We start from the raw sequence: 20,137 nt of genomic DNA on the forward strand, positions 1-20,137 counted from the left end.
AAACTCTACAACATCCCGTTGAGGCTGTGTCTAGAACTATAACTAGAACAAAGATTTTTCATATTATATAAAAAAATTGACAAAATATGCCATTGGAAATATTCATGAAGGCATAGCTGAGCACTGGAATCCTCCAAGATAATGGTCTCAACGAGAGATTGTTGTACAACTTGTCTTCTTTCCAACCATCTTTGTTGTAAGTTAGAATAATATAATCTGAGCAAGCACCACTTGACTAAAAAATGGACTACAAAATTTAGACTTTTGGCATCCCTAGATGTGAAATATGACCTCTTTGTTGTTATTTGGGAACAATATGGCTAATCAATTTGTTGACATAGCACCTCACGGTAGGAGAGCAGACTACCTGGGCAGAACAATGGCCTGGCTGTTCACACCTTTACCCGGCGGTGGCTTACCTGCCAGACACAGCTTGGCTTGGTTTTAAAAACAATACACAAACATGTTCACAAGTATGGGAGGTGTATAAACAATTCTCTTTATCTTATCAGAAGTTTTCAAGTGCAACATACATACACATGTGGTTTCCATAAAAATTAACATGGTCATACCTATCATAAAATGTGACTTTTCAAATAACAGCAGTGCCTTTGGGGGGGAAAAACTAAGCAAAACGTACATGTGTCGTTAATATTTTCTACCAGCAAGGGTACAAGTTCATCACAGTTTGATTCGAGTCTTGAATCACACTGTAGTAATACGCAGGGCCAGGGCCTTGATTATAGTGAGGGAATCTCTACATTATTCACAATTCTAAGTTACAATTATAACGTTACTGGTTTACCGGATGGGAAGCTCAGTTTCTGCAAGCAGGTAAAAAAAAATCTGATTTGATTTTCTACATTTATGGTTTCTGTAATTTACCTGGAAGTCTTGCAAAATTATGTCTTATGCCAGGCTACAAGCCTATGATATTTATATAATATTACAACAGCTGAGGCTCTGTATGGATCTATAATAATGTGCCTTTCTGTATGTCGAAATGTTGATCTATCAAAGTTAAACATTTGAAATAGTTTATAGACACAGGAAAACGTTTTGAAGTGGCATTGTTAATTCCTTACAATACACATCCTAGCTTGGTTTTCTAGACAGCCAAGCACCAAGGCCGTTCACACTCCACAGGGTGCCAGGTAGCATCCAGCGGCACCCTACCTAAGAAGTTTTCACACTGGGTGGAGAGGGGGCAATTATCGAACAATGGGAAAAAATTGTGAAAATTGCGGTCAAAGGTGGTTGCTATGTGTTGCCAAGGGGAGCCAACGCCCATTTCACTGGGGGCCCAGAAAATGACTTAACCCTACTGAGATTGATTTCAAATTATATCAAGTCTACTCCAGAGAAAGTTTTTAGACTCTTTGATAAAAGAGCGTTTCTTTGAAAACGTGTTAAAATGCTGTTTATAAGGTGTAAAAGATGGATCTCCAGTAAAAAAGCTCCAAAGTTTCTCAAAGTTTGAAATTTGTATATTTTTCCCACACGTTTTGTTGTGCCCCTTCCATATATGCTGCTCATCAACATATCTAACTAAGCCATAGAAGACATTTTGTACCGATGTATACGAATAGTTTTGCTATTTTTGTGTGGCATCTGTAATTGTACAGAAGACGTACTATGTGTATATGTAGCTCTACCGTTGTGATGTGGTTGCAGAACTGAAATAAATTTCCATCTTAATCGGAAATATGTGAATCAGTGTATTCTTATTCTTTCTGAAGTACACAAATATGATATGATATAGAATATGGTATGTAAAACTTATGAAAGCAAATATGCCGAGTAACAAATGAGCACGTTAAAGAACCGACCACACTTATGAATAAGTACGGACCCTTCCTGGTCTTAGTGGCCGCAATGGTGGCCGTATTAATGAAGGAGCTTAATTCAGATAGCGCTGAATGGCATCCGCCCCAGAGGCTTGTAATTACAATGAGGTAGTACTTGGTGGTACAGACGACCTCGTTCACACAAAATTAAGTTTCAGATATATATAGGCTTGTCATTCGGTCCTGACTGCAATAAAGGTAGAGTAGTCGACAAACTAATAATATGGGATCATCAATAACAATTAATCTCTCTTGATATGAACTGAGCCAAGATCCGGGGACGCCACGTATTTTTAGACCGTAACGCGAAGGTACATGTAGCGGGGGAATAACCCAACTAGTCCAGCAGTTCTTTACAGCGTCATTATAAATACATCTGTCGACCCACGGGCCAACGTATGAGTTAAACTTTAACCAGGAAACGCGGAACTTGATGTGGTCCTTTCTGCACGCCTTATAAGCTCACAACAACACCTGCAGACGGCATTTATAGGTGTGCAGCACAGGTGAGTTTTTCTCCGTCAGGTCTGCAATATTTAGCCAGTTTGGAAGTGTTTCAATTTTCTGTTTCTTCAAGTCTGATGCCCCATTGTTGCCCGTTTTCCGTAAACCTGTGCCTGGAGAGTACTGCATGTACACGTATTTGTTTTGCACTTATTTTACTTCATTTTCTCGCTTTAGAGCGATGTCTTCCTCACCGGGCAGCATCAAGCTGTTCCCTCGGGACAGGTCGCCTCACGGCCCGACTAAGACAGCCTGGACCACCCGGTGCGACCATTTGCGGCCACGGGGTGACTTAACCGGGCGGACCCGGAGCAGACAGCGCAAACCTAAGCACAACACTAGGCCTCCATCGGCGCTTCGGGACATCGGCAATGCACCGGTAACAGAGCCTAAGGTTTGTAACTTTTTGCTGTTGGAGTGTTTTGATGTCCAAAGCCTTTTTCACTCCTCTTAGAAGTAATATAGATGGCGTCGATAGCGGACACGAATAGAGAGATCACGGGTTCGATTCCTAGCTTTCCTGAATAGACATTGTGTCCATCGCAGGGAAAAGGCACTTTACACAACCTCCCTACTCCACCCAGGTGCAAAATGGGTACCTGACTTCAGTGTTTGTAAACGGCGGTGGGAGGAGAGGGATGGGCGCCGCGGCCTTCCAATACCGTGCCCTAGACACATTGGATAAACAACCAACTGCCCCTAAAAGGCTATGGAACTACCATTTTTCGGTATACCCATTTTTCTTAAGAACCCTGCTTCATTGGATAGTGTCACTAATTATAATTTCCATCCGCAGGTTTCGATGCCTTGCAGGCAAGCCGAGAGGTCGTTCGTGTGGGGAGACTTGAGGGTTTCGGAGGAGACTCAAAAATCCCAAGTAGGAAATGTTCTTGTTGTTTTGGTTGGGTGTGTTTGTTTGTCTGTCTGTTTTCTTGACTGGTATCTAAATGCAGTAGAGGGGCTAGAAGTGGGTTGGTTACCGTAGATCGGTCAAGATGGAAGGAAGTGCTGATCAGAAAAATCAGGGTTAGAAAAAAGGCAGTCAAGTCCCTAATGTTGACAAAGAGCCAACAGGAAGTTTGCTGGGTCTGTTGGCCGGGTGTCAGAGGGAAATGCAGTGAGAGGTAGACCGAAAAATCCCCCCAAATAATACATCTCTAACAATGCCACTTGATTTTAATACTATACCCAACACTATGTCTTAGACGGACGTGACACCAGACTTCAGCAGTGAAAGTGAAGACCAAGACGTTCCCAGAGACACTACATCACCTCCCGACCTGCCAGATGATCGGTAAGTAATTTAAACATTTGCTTTGCCATAGTCCCAGCATAATCTCAAAGCAGATGAAATAAGGCTAACAAATAAGCCTGAAGCGTCGCCATAAAACACAAGAAAGGGGAAGCAGTGTCGCAAAAATCAGCCGGAAACATTGATACTATATATGCTCGGGAATTATTCCAAGCGTTATACAAGCTTAAATGGCGGCATAACAAGATGCATTTAGTCCTTGACCTGAAAGCATACATTCAATGGTGGCTTACCTTTCATCCCCAATAAGAGGTCACAATATATAAGCACAAAGGACATTGTCAATATTTGCTCAATATTACTGTACCTAGGCCTGTTCCGAGGTATTTTGCTGCTGAAGAAAAGGCCGAAGTGCTTCATGACGACGACGAAACCAAGCAGACTGCATCAGTGGAGTCAAAAGTGCAAAAGGTACTAGGTTCGAGAGGTTTTCTCATACACAACCAAACTATTCCTACCTTGCTTGCGTTTCGCGCAAAAAGGCGCCACCCTACACCGGCTACATACTGGCGAGAAGCAGAACTCCAGTCAGAAGTTCTGAAGAAGGTGTTTGATAGACAAGGAAACGTAAGCAAGGTGGGAATAGTTTTGGTTAGAAACTATTCCCACTTTATAGGATATAGGGGTGAAGAAAACCCTATATATATCCTATAAACTACCAAGCTGATGAAACTATCTTCGGGAGGTACTAGGTTATACATTATATATTTTTCATTGCTCTGCTTTCATTTTGCCACCTGCACTTTGTTGTATTACAGATATAGAAGTAAACAAAGTTTGTGTTTCCTTTAGGTTTGTTCTGATACTTCTCCAATGACAATGTGACCACTTTTCGGTGGATCCTTACATAATTTTCCAATCGACACAAGCATGAGGAGTTCTGTCTATAGTGACCACCTGTCTGCCTAAACCAGATTTTATTGGTCCCTCGAGTGGTCGTCTTGGGTAATTTCAAAAGTATGTTCTACTTCTTTTCACAGATTCCACTAAAAAAGTCAAAGAGGCAGCCGAGTTGTGACTCCCTGTTCGGCGGGAAGCACGTCAAGTCCGGCGCCATGTGGACGCCGTACGGCCCGCCGCTATATGGGTACGGCTCCTCCCTGAACCCGCCGCCCAGGAAGCGGCCAGACACGCTGCTCATCCTCGCGGCCATCTTCTACTGCCTGGCCGTCCTGACAGCGGTGGTGTTCGCTGTCCTCTTCAAGACCAACGTCATACCAGGTGAGTGACTTAGATTAAGCCCCTGTCACACAATCAGGAACTTATCAGGACACTTTCCCGACCACTACTCAACAAAGGTCGGCACTGGGTTGGGAAGTAGTTTTTCATACCTCAGTGCATCGTGTTTCTCGTAGATAAATTTACATCGAGAATGTTACAGTTTCAAGACGACTGAACTAAAAGACCAAGTTGTCTGAAAACAGTGAAGCTGTTTTGAATAGGCCAGTGGGTTCTATGTTATTTTTCTTCAATCATTGACGAAAAATAACATGGCATCTCCGACAGCATTCCATTCTCGGAGCCTTTCAATTTCTTATGTTTTCCCGATGTTTTGACAGTATACAAGACTCCGGAGCCGGTACCCGCGTGGATGCAGCAGTTTTCCCCGGAGATGCAGAGGTGGTACCAGTTGGCGCTCCAGGCCGCCGGAGGGGACACATCAGCAATACTGCCGCCTGGATACGTGCAGCAACCAACAGTGCCGCCGCCTGTAGAGGAGTGTGAGTTACTTTTTACTGTAGCCCGCACGTACAAGTTTCTACACCTCTGCTTTAACTGCGAGAACTCCCTGCTTTAGCAGCTCCATACTCATGCTTTGGTCTTATCAGTCACATGTAAGCCTAAATAACAACAACAAACCAGTAAAAGATCTGTTTGTGCCAAAAGTCCAGCGTAGCCAAAGGGATACTGTTTTGATTTCTGAGGATCTTTTTTTGCTTCTTTTCAGTTTGCGGAAACACGTCACTTCCCGACTTGCGTCACGGCCAGTTTAACTGCACCAGCATCGCCTACTACAACATCCACGTGCGCATGTGCATCGCCAAGTGTGACGTGGGCTACCTGACCGATGACGCGGGCCTGCTGTTCTGCAACCGCGGCAGATGGGCGCCGATCGCGCCAGAAGTCGTGTCGACACTCGTCGGCGTCGGTCGGGCTGCCGACACGATGCCGAACACCGACCCTCGGGTGTTCGAGTACCTCGGCATCTCCGACGAAATCTACGCGGACGCGGCGCATGGCATTTTGGTTAAGATTAACGCCCCCCACCTGCCTATTGTGAAAACATATTTAGACATAATCTCAGAGGACAACATCATCGACTTCGACATGATGCGGCAGTTGTTGGAATGGATCGGCCCAATACTCGAAGACATCGTGGCCAACCTGGACTTTCTGCAGGTTCTGTCTCGCCTAGGTAGGAAGAATTCGGCCCACAATGTATCCAGCACCGTGCCCATCTAGCTCTATGCCTGAATGAGTGACAGTTAGGATTGTGTACGTTTCTGAATAATCTCCGCGTATCCAAAAACGTATATTTATCCCAAACACGGTGAGACGATCGAGTAATTTGTGAATGTTTGTTTCAGAGACGTTTGGGGCGACCAGGCATCCAGTGTGCAGAATCGTGGACTGCGGAGGAGAGTATGAGGTACTAGTAATCGTTTCTAGCCTCTTATCTAAACAGAAAATAACAACAATCCCACATCTCTAATCTCTTATCTACCTAACCAATTAATTAACTTCCAATCTGAAGACAACACGAATAACATGTGTTCCTCTTTTTCAAAGAATGTACCTCATGGCAAACTCAACAGCAGCTCAACGACCTACATGTCAGAGGCCCGAGTGGTCTGTGAGCGAGGCTACCTGCCCCGGCACCCTGTACTGACGTGCAACGCAACAGGACACTGGGACAAACCCGCACAGTGCGACCCAGGTAGGGTGTCATTGTTTTTGTAAAGCTTTGGGTTAATACTTATCAAACTTATAATTATCGTTGAGCCATTTTCTCTATTGACATAGATAATCACGCCCAATTCTACTTTTCAATTTGGACCTTCGGTCTCATTGTGTGTGTCTTGTAGTAACCTGCAGCCCACCTGAGGACCCCCCGCACGGCTCGTACATGTGCCAGGGTCACGTGTTCTCGAACCGCTGTGACGTCATCTGTGACGTAGGGTACCTACCGGAAACAGACCACGCCCTGGGCTGCAGCTGGACCGGAAACTGGACCGCCTTCCGCAGGGGAAACACGACAGAGATGGAAAATGCCGTGTCAGCAGGTGGGGAAAGTTACACATCTATTGTTTTCATCAGGCACTGGATCCCTGTATGTCAGAATTAATAAATCTATTTCTTATCCAAATCTAGCAACAACTGTGCTGATGACCAGATTTCGTTGATTTCCAAAATTACTGAGAATATTCTAATGGACCCTTTCTCTTCTTACAGACGTTATCATCCCACATACTCTGGCTTGTGTCATCGCTGACTGTGGAAACATTTCGGTGAGTATCTTTAAATTGCATTCAAATTGTTAAATACTTTTACCTGTTACATTATTCTACGTAGGCCCAATGTCTAAGCAGATACCGGAAGAGAAAATTGCAACTAGTCAGAAAAAGGAGACTGGCAAGTGGCGATCTGATATCATCTTCTGATGTGGTTATTGATTGTTAGACGGGCAACATCTGCTTTGAGATTAGAACGAAGTGTTTAAGACTAACATGCAATTCCTCCGTGCACAGATGCCAGCACACGGAGACGTCACCTGTACAGGTACGACGTACGGCGAGACGTGTCATCTCACCTGTCAGGACGGCTACGAACGGCCGGGACAAGATAACTTCACCTGCCAGTTTTACCAACTTTGGAGTGGGGAGCCGGAGTGCATTCCAGGTAATACTAAAAATCTTGGTGGAAAAAAGGTATACCGAGACTGTTCCTTCACATCAATATTGCCTTCTTTACTCCTTTCTTCTTAGAAGCTAAAAGTGAACAACCCAGTACAAAGTTAGACTACTTTAAATGCACAGCTTTTGGGACACTTTTTGTTGAAGATTTTGACAAAGTACTCATCTACTTTTACCAGTGAGTTGCGGACCCCCTCCTGAGTTCCCTAACACCGCCCTACAGTGCGCCAGCGGACACACCTACGGGAACACCTGCGGAGTTACCTGTGCGGACGGGTACGAAGGAACGAACCACCAGACCGTAGCTTGTCATAGCAGCGGCAACTGGAGCCTGCAGGAGGGAGGTACAATCTTCTGCTGCTTTTCCAGCGACCTTTCTTGAACAGGCTGCAAAAGGAAACCAAAGTGCACATGCAGTCACGAGATACACAAAATTGTAGTAGAATTGACGTTTTCTCCATCCTTTATAATAAATTAGCTCCCTTATATTTCTAATGTTGTTCCTTTGTAGTGCTCCAGCCAGTTGTTGGTGGACCAGACCTGTTCTGTCAGAAGAAGGACTGCGGCAACCTTACTGTACGTATCTCGATATATTTTTGTTTCGATCAAAACTGTTGCACAATCAGCCAAATAAGATTATTGACTGCAGCCTTAAGTCTTCTTGAAATGCTGAATAACACAATGTCGCTCAAAACAACAACAGAAACATTTTCTTCAACACCCAGAGCCCTGCCAACGGCAGCCTGGCGTGCGGCGGTACCAGGTACCAGGACTCCTGCCGCCTGACGTGTGAGCCCGGGTACAAAGTCGGCAATGAGCAGGACCTTCATCTCCACAGTCTACACAGCTTCAGGTGTCTGGCTAGTGGGCGGTGGAGCGACAAGCCCAGGTGAAGACGTTTTTACGGTGATAAAAAACATCTTTGCTTCTTTAAATGTGCCGTTTTTGTTTGTAGGTCGTATTTCTTCACTTTGAGAGAACCAACCGTGCACAGGATTTCGAAAAATGCTGGAGATGTCAATAAAATCTTCCTTCAACCGTTTCGTAGATGCGTCCCTTCCGACTACTGCCGGCTCGGCCTGCACGACTGCGATCCTGAGCATGGCATCTGCGACCTGACGGGCCACCAGACCTTCAGCTGCCGCTGCCGGGTCGGGACGATCGGGGACGGGAGACGCTGCGAACGGACTTCCTGTCCGCCTTTTCCGGTCAGTAAAATTCTTTTACCAGCGTTTCCAAGCCCTCTATTCCTAAACAGGACAAACAAATTTGAACGAAAGGGGTTTCCAGATGAAAATACGCTTCAGAGAATACATTGAAGTCTTGAATCTACAGATGAACAGAATCCTGTATACTCTTCTGTATTGTCAGATTTAAGTGTTAAAAATGTACCGTACATTTTGATTGAGAGGTAGCCATCTTGGATCTATGGAGTCCGCCGACATGGGGACTACACATATGCGTAATTTATGACATAACTTGCAAGTACATGTTTCATCCTCACAGGTCGCTGAACCGGAGAACGGTTATTTCGGGTGTTCTATCCCAGCATCCCCTGCAGCTGACTTCTGCCAATCACCTGACAGCACGGCGGCGGAGTACGAGGTCGTCTGTCTTCTCCATTGTAACCCTGGTTACGACAGGCTGATCTATGCCGAGTACTCCTGTGGACCGGACGGCAACTGGACCATTCCTTTCGACACAAACACTACAGAGACCACACCGTGTTTAGGTACATCTTTTTCTGTGTATTTCGCAATTGAGACGCGATCAAACTCAAAATAATGTATATGGTAACCACATAGCATCGAGCTCAGGAATTTTTTACAGCATCATTATTCGGTATCTAAAATTATGACAGATTCTGAAAGCATTCACAATAGAATCATATTGTTTGTGTAGTTATACCCAGTTTTTTTTATAAACGTTGCCATTCTTACTTTAAAACTGCATTAGCTGTGAAGTGCCCGAACATGTCTAGTCCACCACACGGTAGAATGACCTGCAACAGTGGCTACAAATTCCGCTATCCGGAGACCTGCAACTTTACCTGCGACCGAGGCTACGAGCTCACGATTCCTGCGAGCAGCCGTGAGAGACATTGTCAGGCTGATGCAACCTGGTCTGGAAACGACGCAGAATGTGTCCGTAAGTGTGAAATCGCTTTAACGCTGAATAAAATTCGTGAATCGCTGTTCTGAACATACCCAGATAGAAGTACGCAAAAGTTTCTTGACAGCTAAAATGTAGCGATGTGTTTCATTATGAAGAGCATGCGTCTTGTAAAATGAGATCTTTTATTGAATGCCAATGATCTGTGTTGTAAGACAGTAACCGTTATCTAAGATTCAAACAGGATTTGTTACGTATTTTCTACAGCTGTCCGATGCCCAGTACTGCCCATTCCCGCCAATGGGAGAATATCCTGTGATAACGGCTCCTCCTTCCGGTTTCCTGAGAACTGCAGTTTCTCCTGTGACCCAGGCTACGAGCTACACGTGAGCGGCAACAACAGTCGGACCTGCCAAGCCGATGGTACATGGTCTGGGAGTGATGTCACATGTGTTGGTAAATATGACACCCATTCTGTGTTCTTTTATCAAAAGTGACAGTCAAAGTCCAGAGTATCTAAAATTTTGTTTGGTGCAACGCTGATCGCCCAGGAAATGGTGAGGGGTTTGATACTGTAGTGGCTGTGAAGTTTTGTATGTTAACAGAAACATTTCCCATTGTTGCAGCTCCGGACAACAGAGGTACTGAGTTCATAGTAGGGTTTCTCCAAAACGTTGATTACATACTACAGCTTGAGTTGTTCATCACCAGTGCAAGTTCGACTCCCGCCTCGGTCACCATCTCTGCCCCTGGTGCGGGTTTCACCAGGCGCCTGAAGGTCACAGATGCAGCAGTACAGGTCGTGAGGCTTCCCCCGTCCCTCGCGCTCACTGGTAATGAAAAGGCACGGAAGGGCGTTTCCATTACATCAGATACTGAAATAATCGTGTACGGTGTCAACAAGGTAGACAAGTCAACGGACGGGTTCCTTGGTCTCCCAAAAGATGTACTGGGAAAGGAATACTTTGTGGCTTCATACACCTCGCTGGGACCATCAGAATTTGGCATTTTTGGCACTGAAGACAACACAGACGTTGAGGTTACTTTACGGGGGACTACACTATACCAAGGGGTGCCTTACTCTACTGGAAGTGTAGTCAGATTGGTTCTGAACAAATTTGAAGCTGTTCAGTTCCAAGGATCTGACCTCACGGGCACACATATCACATCAAACAAGCCTGTTACCCTCATGTCGGGCGTTGTGTGTGCCAACGTCCCTACTGGAATCGCCGCTTGTGACCACATCTTGGAGCAAATCCCCCCTGTGGACTCCTGGGGCAGGCGGTTTGTTACAGTCCCTCTTGCTGTCCGTACAGGGGGCGATATCTTCCGCATCGTCGCTGCCAGAGACGGCACCACAGTCAGTATCACCGGACATGGAAGTCGAGTAATCCATTCGGGGGACTTTTGGGAGCTGGATGTTCCGTCTAACGCGTACAAGGTTATCACATCTTCTAAGCCAATCATGGTTCTGCAATATAGTAAGGGGGTAAAGGCTGATTCTACAACGGGAGATCCGTTTATGATGTACGTTCCTCCGACTGAATACTTTGCTGCTGACTACACTTTCTCTACTGTAGATGCCGCGGGTTCAGTGTTTGACAGTTACGTTAATATTGTTATAAAAACCGCTGAGAAATCCGGACTCCTCTATGACGGACACCGTCTTCCATCCTCCACGTCATGGGTACGAATTCCTACCACTGACCTGTCCGCTGCCCAACTGCGCATCACTACGCCTGGCACTCACAAGATCAAGCACAACTCCCCTATTGTAACCTTCTCCCTTTTTTACTACGGCTTTGCTTCCGCCGACTCAATTGGTTTTCCTGGGGGCACGCGGTTTGCACATGTCTCTGCCAATCCCTAGATAGCCAGGGTTCACCTAGTAGATATCTGATATGGGTCTAAAAAATTGCTAAAAAGAATGATAGTTCTATGAGTAATGCTTAAATAACCCGCAAGGGGAGTTCATGGTGATATAGCGACTAATGTAACTAGTACCTATAACAATTCGTTGTTGTCCTGAGTCGTCGACTGCGCGTTATATAGATGACGGTCGATTTGCTTCTTTGACTGACAGCAGCATGAGCTGCCAGGAGACGAACAGATGAAATACAATAAACTCTCACATATCTGCAAAGAAGACGACATTTAACACCTGCTCTGATTGAAGCCGTTAAGAAACATCCAACATATGATTTGACAATTTGTTTCGTATGGCTACACATTTCATTGCTTTGTGTTGTGCATTGCTTTGTGATGATACATGTTATTTCCAGCTCAGATCTGTTTGTCTTCGTTTTATTAAAAGAGCTCTACTTATCATAATGTGCAATTAATCTTGTCATTCTGCCGTCCTTTGCAATATCATCATCATCACCCAACTAACTTATACCTCATTCCATTCAGTCATAGACAGCATATACACATCCCATAATGAATTGATAGTATACATACATACATACATACATGGATACATACATACATACATACACAAGCGGAACACAGCCACTACGTATATACCATGGCCAAACCTGAAAAAATAACCTTCATGGCGGATGTACAAATCAATATTTTTTTCTCTACCATATGCAACATCAGACACTTACGGAGGCTAAATAGACAAGGATAAAAATATAAAGACTACATAGTGACCTTTAATAGGAAAGTTTGTTGATCACATTAACATCTAGCGTCATTGCACAGCAAATCAGTCAGAATTGCCCTGATGAAGATGACAGGCGGTCATGGAAACGTCGGCTCGTAAAAAGAAATGGTTGTGATCAAAGAACTTTGTTATTTACCAACCTTTTTTTAATTTAGTTCATAGGTCAGTACAAAATAAGCCTCATGGGAGCCACTCAAAATGTTTTGGGTTACAGTACAGCCAATGAGGACAGATGTTTGTTGACCTGATGAAATTATCTACGGATACACGAACCTTTGCTTTGAAACATCCAATAGCCACAATGTTTGCATAGAATAAGTCTTATCTTGATTTCACTACCGCATTCCTCCAGATACAATATGGCTTCAAGTATTTGCCACCGTGAACGGGACCGGACAGAGAGCCCTTGACGCCTGGAGTGCCGGCCCTGGTGCAAGCGTCTTACACGACAAGAGCCCTTTGGTAGAACAATGGAAATCGCTCGGTATTAAACAAGTACGTTTGTCTTATCTTCTTTTGCTTCGCTACGTACCCATCTTTTATCTATACTATTGTCATTGACTTTGATCGGAAGGCTAGGTTTATGAGATTTATTGTATTTGAGATTTATTTTATTTACTTCTTCATTGATTTTTTTTGTCTACTTCCTCTGTGTTTATACAGTACTGTATATATATCTATCTATATCTATCTATCTATATATCTATCTATATATCTAGCTATATCTATCTATCTATATCTATCTATCTAATAGTATCTATCTATCTATCTATCAGACTGTATGAAAAACATGCCTATTGAATCAGATTAAAAACTCGGCTAGATGATATTCTTGATTCATTACCATTATGTATGAAATGTATTAACCGGGATGAACTGACCACAATCTATTTGAACGTTCTTCCCCACCGTTTGTAGGTGAAGATTGTACTGGAGGCCTCCACTGGAGATGTCGTGTTGATCTTCAATGGAGAAAACACAGACAAGTTCAGCTGGTTCTCCCAGTCTCGTCTGGTCTCCTCTCCGTGGAACGACATCAAAACTGAGCGTAAAAACTTCTTTGGCGTGACAGGAGACCCTATGTTGGACCGGTAAAATACTGTACCATGGACTTTTTGTGGTGGCAAGATTATTTTGTGGTTAGGGTTGTTGACTTATAATATGAAGGTTCTGTGCTCGAATCCTTCATAGGCCACACTGTTGTATCCATTTCTTGAATGATCGACATGTGACTATCATCTGTCAACTCGGAGACCAGACTATGAGGTTTGAACCGCTCACACCGGGATAGGCCCCTATTGTTTCAATACATGTGGGGGGTTCATGAACGATCTCAAGGAGTGGCTGTCCGTAAACACGATGCCTCCCCCTCTTTATGGCACACCCGAGAGAATGAAGTATTTTTACCTGAGTCAAGGAAGAAATGGCGCGACACTGGAGATTGGCATGCATTTGAGCACAGAACCTTCAGATTCTAATTCAACAACCCCAACCACAAAACAATATTTGTTTTGCTAATTACTCAATGGATTCTATGAGTAATTTCATTATTTGCAGTCGAACAAAATGCAAGGGAGTAGCAACAACTTTTGAAACATCTCCTTTTTAATTGTTTATTGCAGGACATTTTTCATCAATAGGAACTACGGCGGCTGTCACAATGATGCTGGTTGGCTCGTGTTGGCTGAGGGAAGACATTGCCCATGGGAGCGGCCGCCTGACAACCAGCGACCGAACATTCTGTTTTCTTTATTACCTACAAGCAGCAACTGGAACGGCGGTACGTATATAAGTCATACATTTCAGTGACTTTATTTTATTCAAGGAATACAACAAGGATCTAATGGAACGAACTTTTACCAATTTGCCAATCTACCACAATTTAGAAAATGGAACAATCTGTGCGAAGATTGGCATGCGTTAATGTAGAATTGTAGATGTTAGCTCGTCCAAAGTGGTCTTCCTCAATATCCTATTATTAGCCTAAATAAAACTTTTATTGTGTGTTTGTTACATTAGCTGTTTATTTATCTTTTAGGGCATCTCGTTGGAAGAGCTAATCGCATGGTCATTTACATCAGAACAGGTAAACTATACATTTCATTTTCAATTATATATCTCAGCTGCATTAAGGTGTCCTCCTATGTGATTAAAAATGAATTTTTAACACTGGATACATTTTACACGTCATGTTGGTTCACGAAACCAATGAAAACCATATTGTTTAGATGGAGCTGACCATTGTTTGGTGGATGTGTTTCCGTTTTACAATGTTTTTTTTTTTTTTTTTTTTTTTTTTTTTTACATAGCCTGCCCCAGCGGGTACGTATACCATCAGATTAGCCGACTGTGCTACAAGGCCTTCAACCAGGATAGTGACTACACCAGTGCAGTCGCGGTCTGTTCTTCTGACGGCGGAACCCTTGCCATGCCCCGCGATGCCGCCACCAACACCTTCCTCATCAACCTGAAGAATGCCGTCGATAACAGCGCTTTCTTTCGTTTCGGACTGACCGACATCCACCAGGAAGGACATTGGGTGTGGGAGGATGGCACTGCTCTTGGACACTTCAGGTGGTGGTATCCAGGACAACCTGACAACCATGAAGGTAACGAGGACTGTGCAGAGTATTTGCCCGGAAATCACGAGACAGTTGCCATCAGGAACAAATGGAACGATGGTTCGTGTTCCAACCACTCCTCCAGGAAGTTTGCTTTCATTTGTCAAGTCGCACCAACTTAACAGGATGGTCTCGACTGTTCATAAGATCGCATCACACACTTTCAGCGTTGTCTGTTTTCTGGTTTGGAGGACGCATGTAAAGCAAAAACTCAAAACTATATACATGTATACGACACGAATAGTTTTGCTATTTTTGCGTGGGGTTAGGGCATCTGATTGCCCTGGCATTGTGGTTGAAGAACTGTAATAAATTTCCACTTTAACAGGAACGTTTTTTTCTTTATATACATGTATCATTCCGAAACATCCTACCTAGCACCAAGAGTCTTCTACCACTCATAATATAAATCACGAACTTGGTACTTCCAGAAAATTTTACCTGAAACTTTGAAGCTCAGCTGCTGTTGTGCCCACTAGAAGACCCATTATCGAGCTTGAACTTCCTCTGAGCGACCCCTACTCAAGACAAACAACATAACATAACCATCCAAAGCTTCTCTAATTATGTAGTCGACATATAAACACACACACACGCACACACATACATACATGCATCATACATACACGCATACATACCCAGCTGCAGTATCGTAGGAACACGCCAGGTGAGTCATTTTTTAACTTTGAACATTTGTTTTGTCAGTATAGATATAACGTTATATAGTAGAGAATTTGGAGATATTGTTGGAAAAAATGCATTTTACGATGTACATCTTGTTTTATATCACTTACTTTAATAAAGCAATTTTTGCTAAAATCAATAAAATGGTATGCTGTCAATCTTTTTGGTTATTTTAGCATAACTACAACTCCCCCGATTTATCTGCATTTGGAATTGTCCATCTCCGACGATGACATTGTTGTATATTGAGAGGTAGAGATTCTAACTGATATGGTTATTTTTCTTATTTTCTAAATCTAGATCGTTTTCTTTCTAATACTTGCCACATAAAATCATTGAAATGTAAAGTTAAAGAAGAAGATGCAAAATGTTTTCGACAGAAAACAAATTTATCGGGCCTCCAACATCCCGAAAATCAAATTTGGTATCGCCCAGAGGTCAAAGGGTTTTAACATCGAAACAACTCGTATCTTCCACGTAAGCAGCCCGCAGTTTTCACATCTTTTCGTCATAACTGTCGACAGTTTCCGTCCGAACAGGAGAACCAGGAGAGTGGGGACCGATACAGGTATAATTCCGTCTTTTAAACAAGTTCTTGGTGTACAAAATATTAAAGAAAGAGAGGAATAGTTGTCTGTTTACTGTAGGGTGGGAGGGCGTTGCTAGACTACATAATAAGTAGAATTTCTAAACGTTTCGTTTCAACATTGACGCTGTATATATCGTTGACAAGTTCCATGATAACTGTTTAACTGAAGACTAGCAGGGTGATTCTGTAAAAAAAAGGTACGAAGGTGATAGGAAACGTTTACTACCCTTAAGTTCAACCTAACCTCTGCTTGGAGATTTCTACGTTTAAAGCCTCAATCGTTTGCAACTATCAAATTCTCTTTTGTTGTGTTGCCTATGACGCCATGGCGATGTACTGATGATGTCATAATATATTGTTCTGTTTACCCAGGGTCTAAGCCTTGCCTAATGGACGAGGTGACAGGAGATATTGAGATCCCAGCTGACCAACAGAAACAGGGACTGGCTGGCAAGATGATGACCCTCAGCAGCCCAGGTCAGTACAAAACTAGTGTGTTTGTTTGTTTGCAAGTTTATTAGCTTTTCAACAGAAACCAAACCTGTGACCTCTCAATCTTCTTAGTGTCTGCTAGTCTAGGCCCTCAGCCATTCACCTTACCATAGCACCTTATATTAATTAGTTCCTCTAGTGTGTATTTTAAGGCGCAAACTCAGCCATTCAACGCTACTACAATGTAATTCAATTTAGTGTTATTTTTAAAAATCTGACAACCAAGTTATGAAATTAATGTAGCCCTAAAACTGGATCAGGAAACTTTTCTGATTTTGCGATCTTGACAGTTTGACAAGGTTCTAATCTAGATCTTCCTGAATGTTGTTTGTTTGTTTGTTTATTTATTAATTCAGCTGCCCGTGAGTGGCTTGAAAAGAGGCGGGGCAACGTACGACCATGGGCAGAGTTCATCGCCACGGCGAAGTTCCGTGCTCCAGCAAACCCGGCTGCGTGGGGCAAGCGGGTGATGAAGAACGTTGAGTACTACCAGGTACGACCTTTTTTGGAATACCGTAATTCACGTTATGTTCACAGTAGCAAAAGTTCGTGGCCTGAGAAAAATGGAGGTTTAGAAACAGTACCTTGAGGGTTATTATTGTAAAGTTAACCATACCTCAGTTCAGTTACATTATTGGTGCTATGGTATTCATTTTCTAGCCTCTGCCAGGCTTCAGAAGCATCTACGAAGAGTAGAAATTGGCCAAGAAAACAGATAACATGATTCCAGGGGCCTGGTAGAGCCTATTGATTTTGTTGGAACTGAAATAAACCATTCGTTCGTTCCTTCCTACCAGAGTAACTACCTGTTTGTGTTCCTGGGCCTGGTGGTATACTGTATCCTGACCAACCCTCTCCTACTCATCGCCCTGGCTGCCTGCCTGGGGGCATGCTACATCATCAAGATACGCAGCGACGAGAAGAAACTCATGCTCATGGGAAAGTAAGTGTTGTTGTCTGTTCCAGGAATGTGTTTAATCAGTAAGGCTTTTGGTCCATAGCAAAAAATAAAACAACTTGTTATGATAACTTGATGATGAGTGGCAAAAAACAAAGGAAGTAGATTAGATGTACACTGTACAATGTAAAATGGTACAATTGTAAGGGTTTCACTGTGTACAATACATGTAGGTCTAACAGTTTAGTTTTATCCTCTCTCAGTGCAGTTTTGGTGGCGGTGGCGTTGTTCACACTCTTCTGGCTGGCGTCAGCGGCCGTGTTTCAGGTCTCACAGTGCAGTTTCTGGGTCTCACATCACAGTGTCTATCCTTCACAGGGAGCTTAGTGTTGCCCAGCAGTACGGGGTTGTGGCGGTGGCGTCGTTCCCGCTGTTCTGGCTGGCGTCGGCGGGCACGGCCGTGTTCTGGGTCATCGGAGCCTCGTTCTTCCTCATCATGCTGCACGCCTCGCTCCACGTGGAGGGTGGCGAGGACGAGACGGAACCCATGCTGGAGGAGATCGTGTAACCATGGAAACGGTGTTCCCATGGCGATGAGATGACAATGTATAGACATTATAACGGACAACACTTACAGATATGATGGTCACATGGTAGGCATGGCAACAGACATGGAGGTCACAACTACATTACCATAGTGATAGGACAGACATGATTGTGTGGCCATGGCAACTGTTACCATAGTGACAGAGCAGACATGGTGATTATGTAGCCATGGCAACAGTGTTACCATAGCAATAGGACAGATATAAGGATTTTGTAGCCATGGCAAGTGTGACCATAGTGTTGGGACAGACATGATGAATGGGTGATTAATATGCAGATTATCACCTTTAATTTTCCATAGCTGTTGTTTCATTCCTGTATCTAGAATCATGTCACCATGGCCATGAGATGTGAATGTGATCATGACAAGTTGTGTACTTTGTGACAAGTACCATGACAAGTTACCAGTGACAGACACAGTCAGGGACTAGAGTAAAATTCTAGTAATGGATATACAGTTGTAAAGACAAAAGACAGATGAGAATGGATTCTATTTTTCTTTAGGGTCTTTCCCCAATTCTTAATTAGTTTCTTCCTAGTAGACGTATGGCTATATTATATATATACTGTATAATTATGGTACTTGGTCCTAACTTTCTTGCCATTTGTGCCTGTCAACTTCCATCTGTGCAATAGAACATCTGTGGAAAGATGTTAATATAACTTATATTATACATGTATGTTTAGTTTTCTACCAACTTGGACATAAACCCTTGGTATAAAGAAAGCTTGCTAGCCTTTTTGTGGGCTCTATGCCTGGGGCTTTTTTGGGTAGGAGGATTCCATGCTGCATTTTTTTTAATGGTATATCACTTCTATTTTAATGTACTCAGATTCTTATACTGGCCAAATAGAAGTGATATTACCAGAAAATTTGTATTGTGAATCAGATGCCCCCACCCAAATAAGCCCCAGTTATAAAACCTTTCAAGAAGGCTAGACTTGTGTGTTGTTGCAGTTTTGTGCTATACTATAGCAGAAAAGACGTGTTGGGGAGCTGTACTGGTGTTTAAGTTACATCAGATGTGGAAATATGTAGAAATATTTAGTTGTGCACTAAATTTTTGTCATGAAATGACGTGTAGTAATCTGGACTGTCATCACTGTATCCATGTTTGTAATTTCCAAATCATGACAACAGAGAATAAATCATGACTTTGTGCACTATACGTGGCTTATTGTGTTTTTGGGTCTTTTGGAAAGTGGTTGTGAGTACATGTATGTTGTTGAAAAACTGGCAGACGATTTTGAATGAAATAAACGAGAAACGACATGATGCATGGATAAACTTATATCTCTTTACTCTGAAAAAAAAAGGTGAATAAGACTATCAGCTCACATGGCCAATGCTAAGCTTAGAAACTGTCTTCCAATACTGCTCTACAGTAGAAACAAAATACACTCTACTTAAAAAAAAATATGCTGTACTTAAAAAAATACACATCAGTACATGTATGAGCTGCTAACCAAACAACAAATGTCAAAATACTAGTACCTGAAAGGCTGCTTGTCACAAAATAGTGCTGAAAATGAAATGCCTTTACTTAAAACTGATGTGTTTTTTTCACATTCGATGTCTAAAAAGCATTCAATTTATGAAATACTAACACCTGTCTTATTCTAAGTAGTCTTTGGTTCATAGCACTCTTTGCAAGGGTGTCCTAAAAGGGACACAGTGCATGTAAAATCAGAAACACACACATACATATAATATTTCAAGACTATATATCAAGCAAAACAATGAGCACAGTTTCAAACAATTGTTGCTCTCATGGAAAGATTTTGAACTTCTGGCAGTCCATGATCAGCTCCACACACAATACTGTTCTTTGTCATCAAGACACATACATTGTAAAACACTTTGCTATCTTGACCATATTCACAAAT

At 43.0% G+C, this 20,137-nt stretch overlaps 2 protein-coding genes across 2 annotated transcripts; both read left to right on the forward strand.

The window, feature by feature from the left end:
* Positions 1 to 4,703: 4,703 nt before the first annotated feature.
* LOC109484363 (CUB and sushi domain-containing protein 3-like) lies at positions 4,704 to 15,103 on the forward strand. The gene is made up of 15 exons (XM_019787615.1): positions 4,704 to 4,884; positions 5,223 to 5,384; positions 5,612 to 6,084; positions 6,421 to 6,601; positions 6,750 to 6,947; positions 7,117 to 7,172; positions 7,413 to 7,563; positions 7,757 to 7,921; positions 8,089 to 8,153; positions 8,303 to 8,466; positions 8,626 to 8,785; positions 9,084 to 9,309; positions 9,534 to 9,725; positions 9,957 to 10,145; positions 14,670 to 15,103. The coding sequence occupies exons 1-15, from the start codon at positions 4,719 to 4,721 to the stop codon at positions 15,101 to 15,103; spliced, it is 2,982 nt and encodes a 993-aa protein (XP_019643174.1). The 5' UTR covers positions 4,704 to 4,718.
* A 1,004-nt stretch (positions 15,104 to 16,107) lies between these two features.
* On the forward strand, positions 16,108 to 19,417 carry LOC109484609 (prenylated Rab acceptor protein 1-like). The gene is made up of 5 exons (XM_019787953.1): positions 16,108 to 16,233; positions 16,627 to 16,731; positions 17,103 to 17,239; positions 17,544 to 17,689; positions 18,023 to 19,417. Exons 2-5 carry the CDS (start codon positions 16,644 to 16,646, stop codon positions 18,210 to 18,212), a joined length of 561 nt encoding a protein of 186 aa, XP_019643512.1. The 5' UTR covers positions 16,108 to 16,233; positions 16,627 to 16,643; the 3' UTR covers positions 18,213 to 19,417.
* The last annotated feature ends 720 nt before the right edge of the window (positions 19,418 to 20,137 follow it).

The sequence above is a fragment of the Branchiostoma belcheri genome, unplaced genomic scaffold, assembly GCF_001625305.1.
Source record: "Branchiostoma belcheri isolate BF01 breed outbred unplaced genomic scaffold, Haploidv18h27 scaffold7, whole genome shotgun sequence".
In the NCBI taxonomy this organism is placed as follows: Eukaryota; Metazoa; Chordata; class Leptocardii; order Amphioxiformes; family Branchiostomatidae; genus Branchiostoma; species Branchiostoma belcheri.

Coding starts and splice junctions, on each gene's coding strand:
- LOC109484609 (XM_019787953.1), top strand. CDS start 16,644: ATGGACGAGGTGACAGGAGATATTGAGATCCCAGCTGACCAACAGAAA. Junction 17,240..17,543: donor AGAACGTTGAGTACTACCAG/GTACGACCTTTT, acceptor CCTTCCTACCAG/AGTAACTACCTGTTTGTGTT. Junction 17,690..18,022: donor AAACTCATGCTCATGGGAAA/GTAAGTGTTGTT, acceptor TATCCTTCACAG/GGAGCTTAGTGTTGCCCAGC.
- LOC109484363 (XM_019787615.1), top strand. CDS start 4,719: ATGTGGACGCCGTACGGCCCGCCGCTATATGGGTACGGCTCCTCCCTG. Junction 8,786..9,083: donor CTTCCTGTCCGCCTTTTCCG/GTCAGTAAAATT, acceptor TCATCCTCACAG/GTCGCTGAACCGGAGAACGG. Junction 9,310..9,533: donor AGAGACCACACCGTGTTTAG/GTACATCTTTTT, acceptor AAACTGCATTAG/CTGTGAAGTGCCCGAACATG.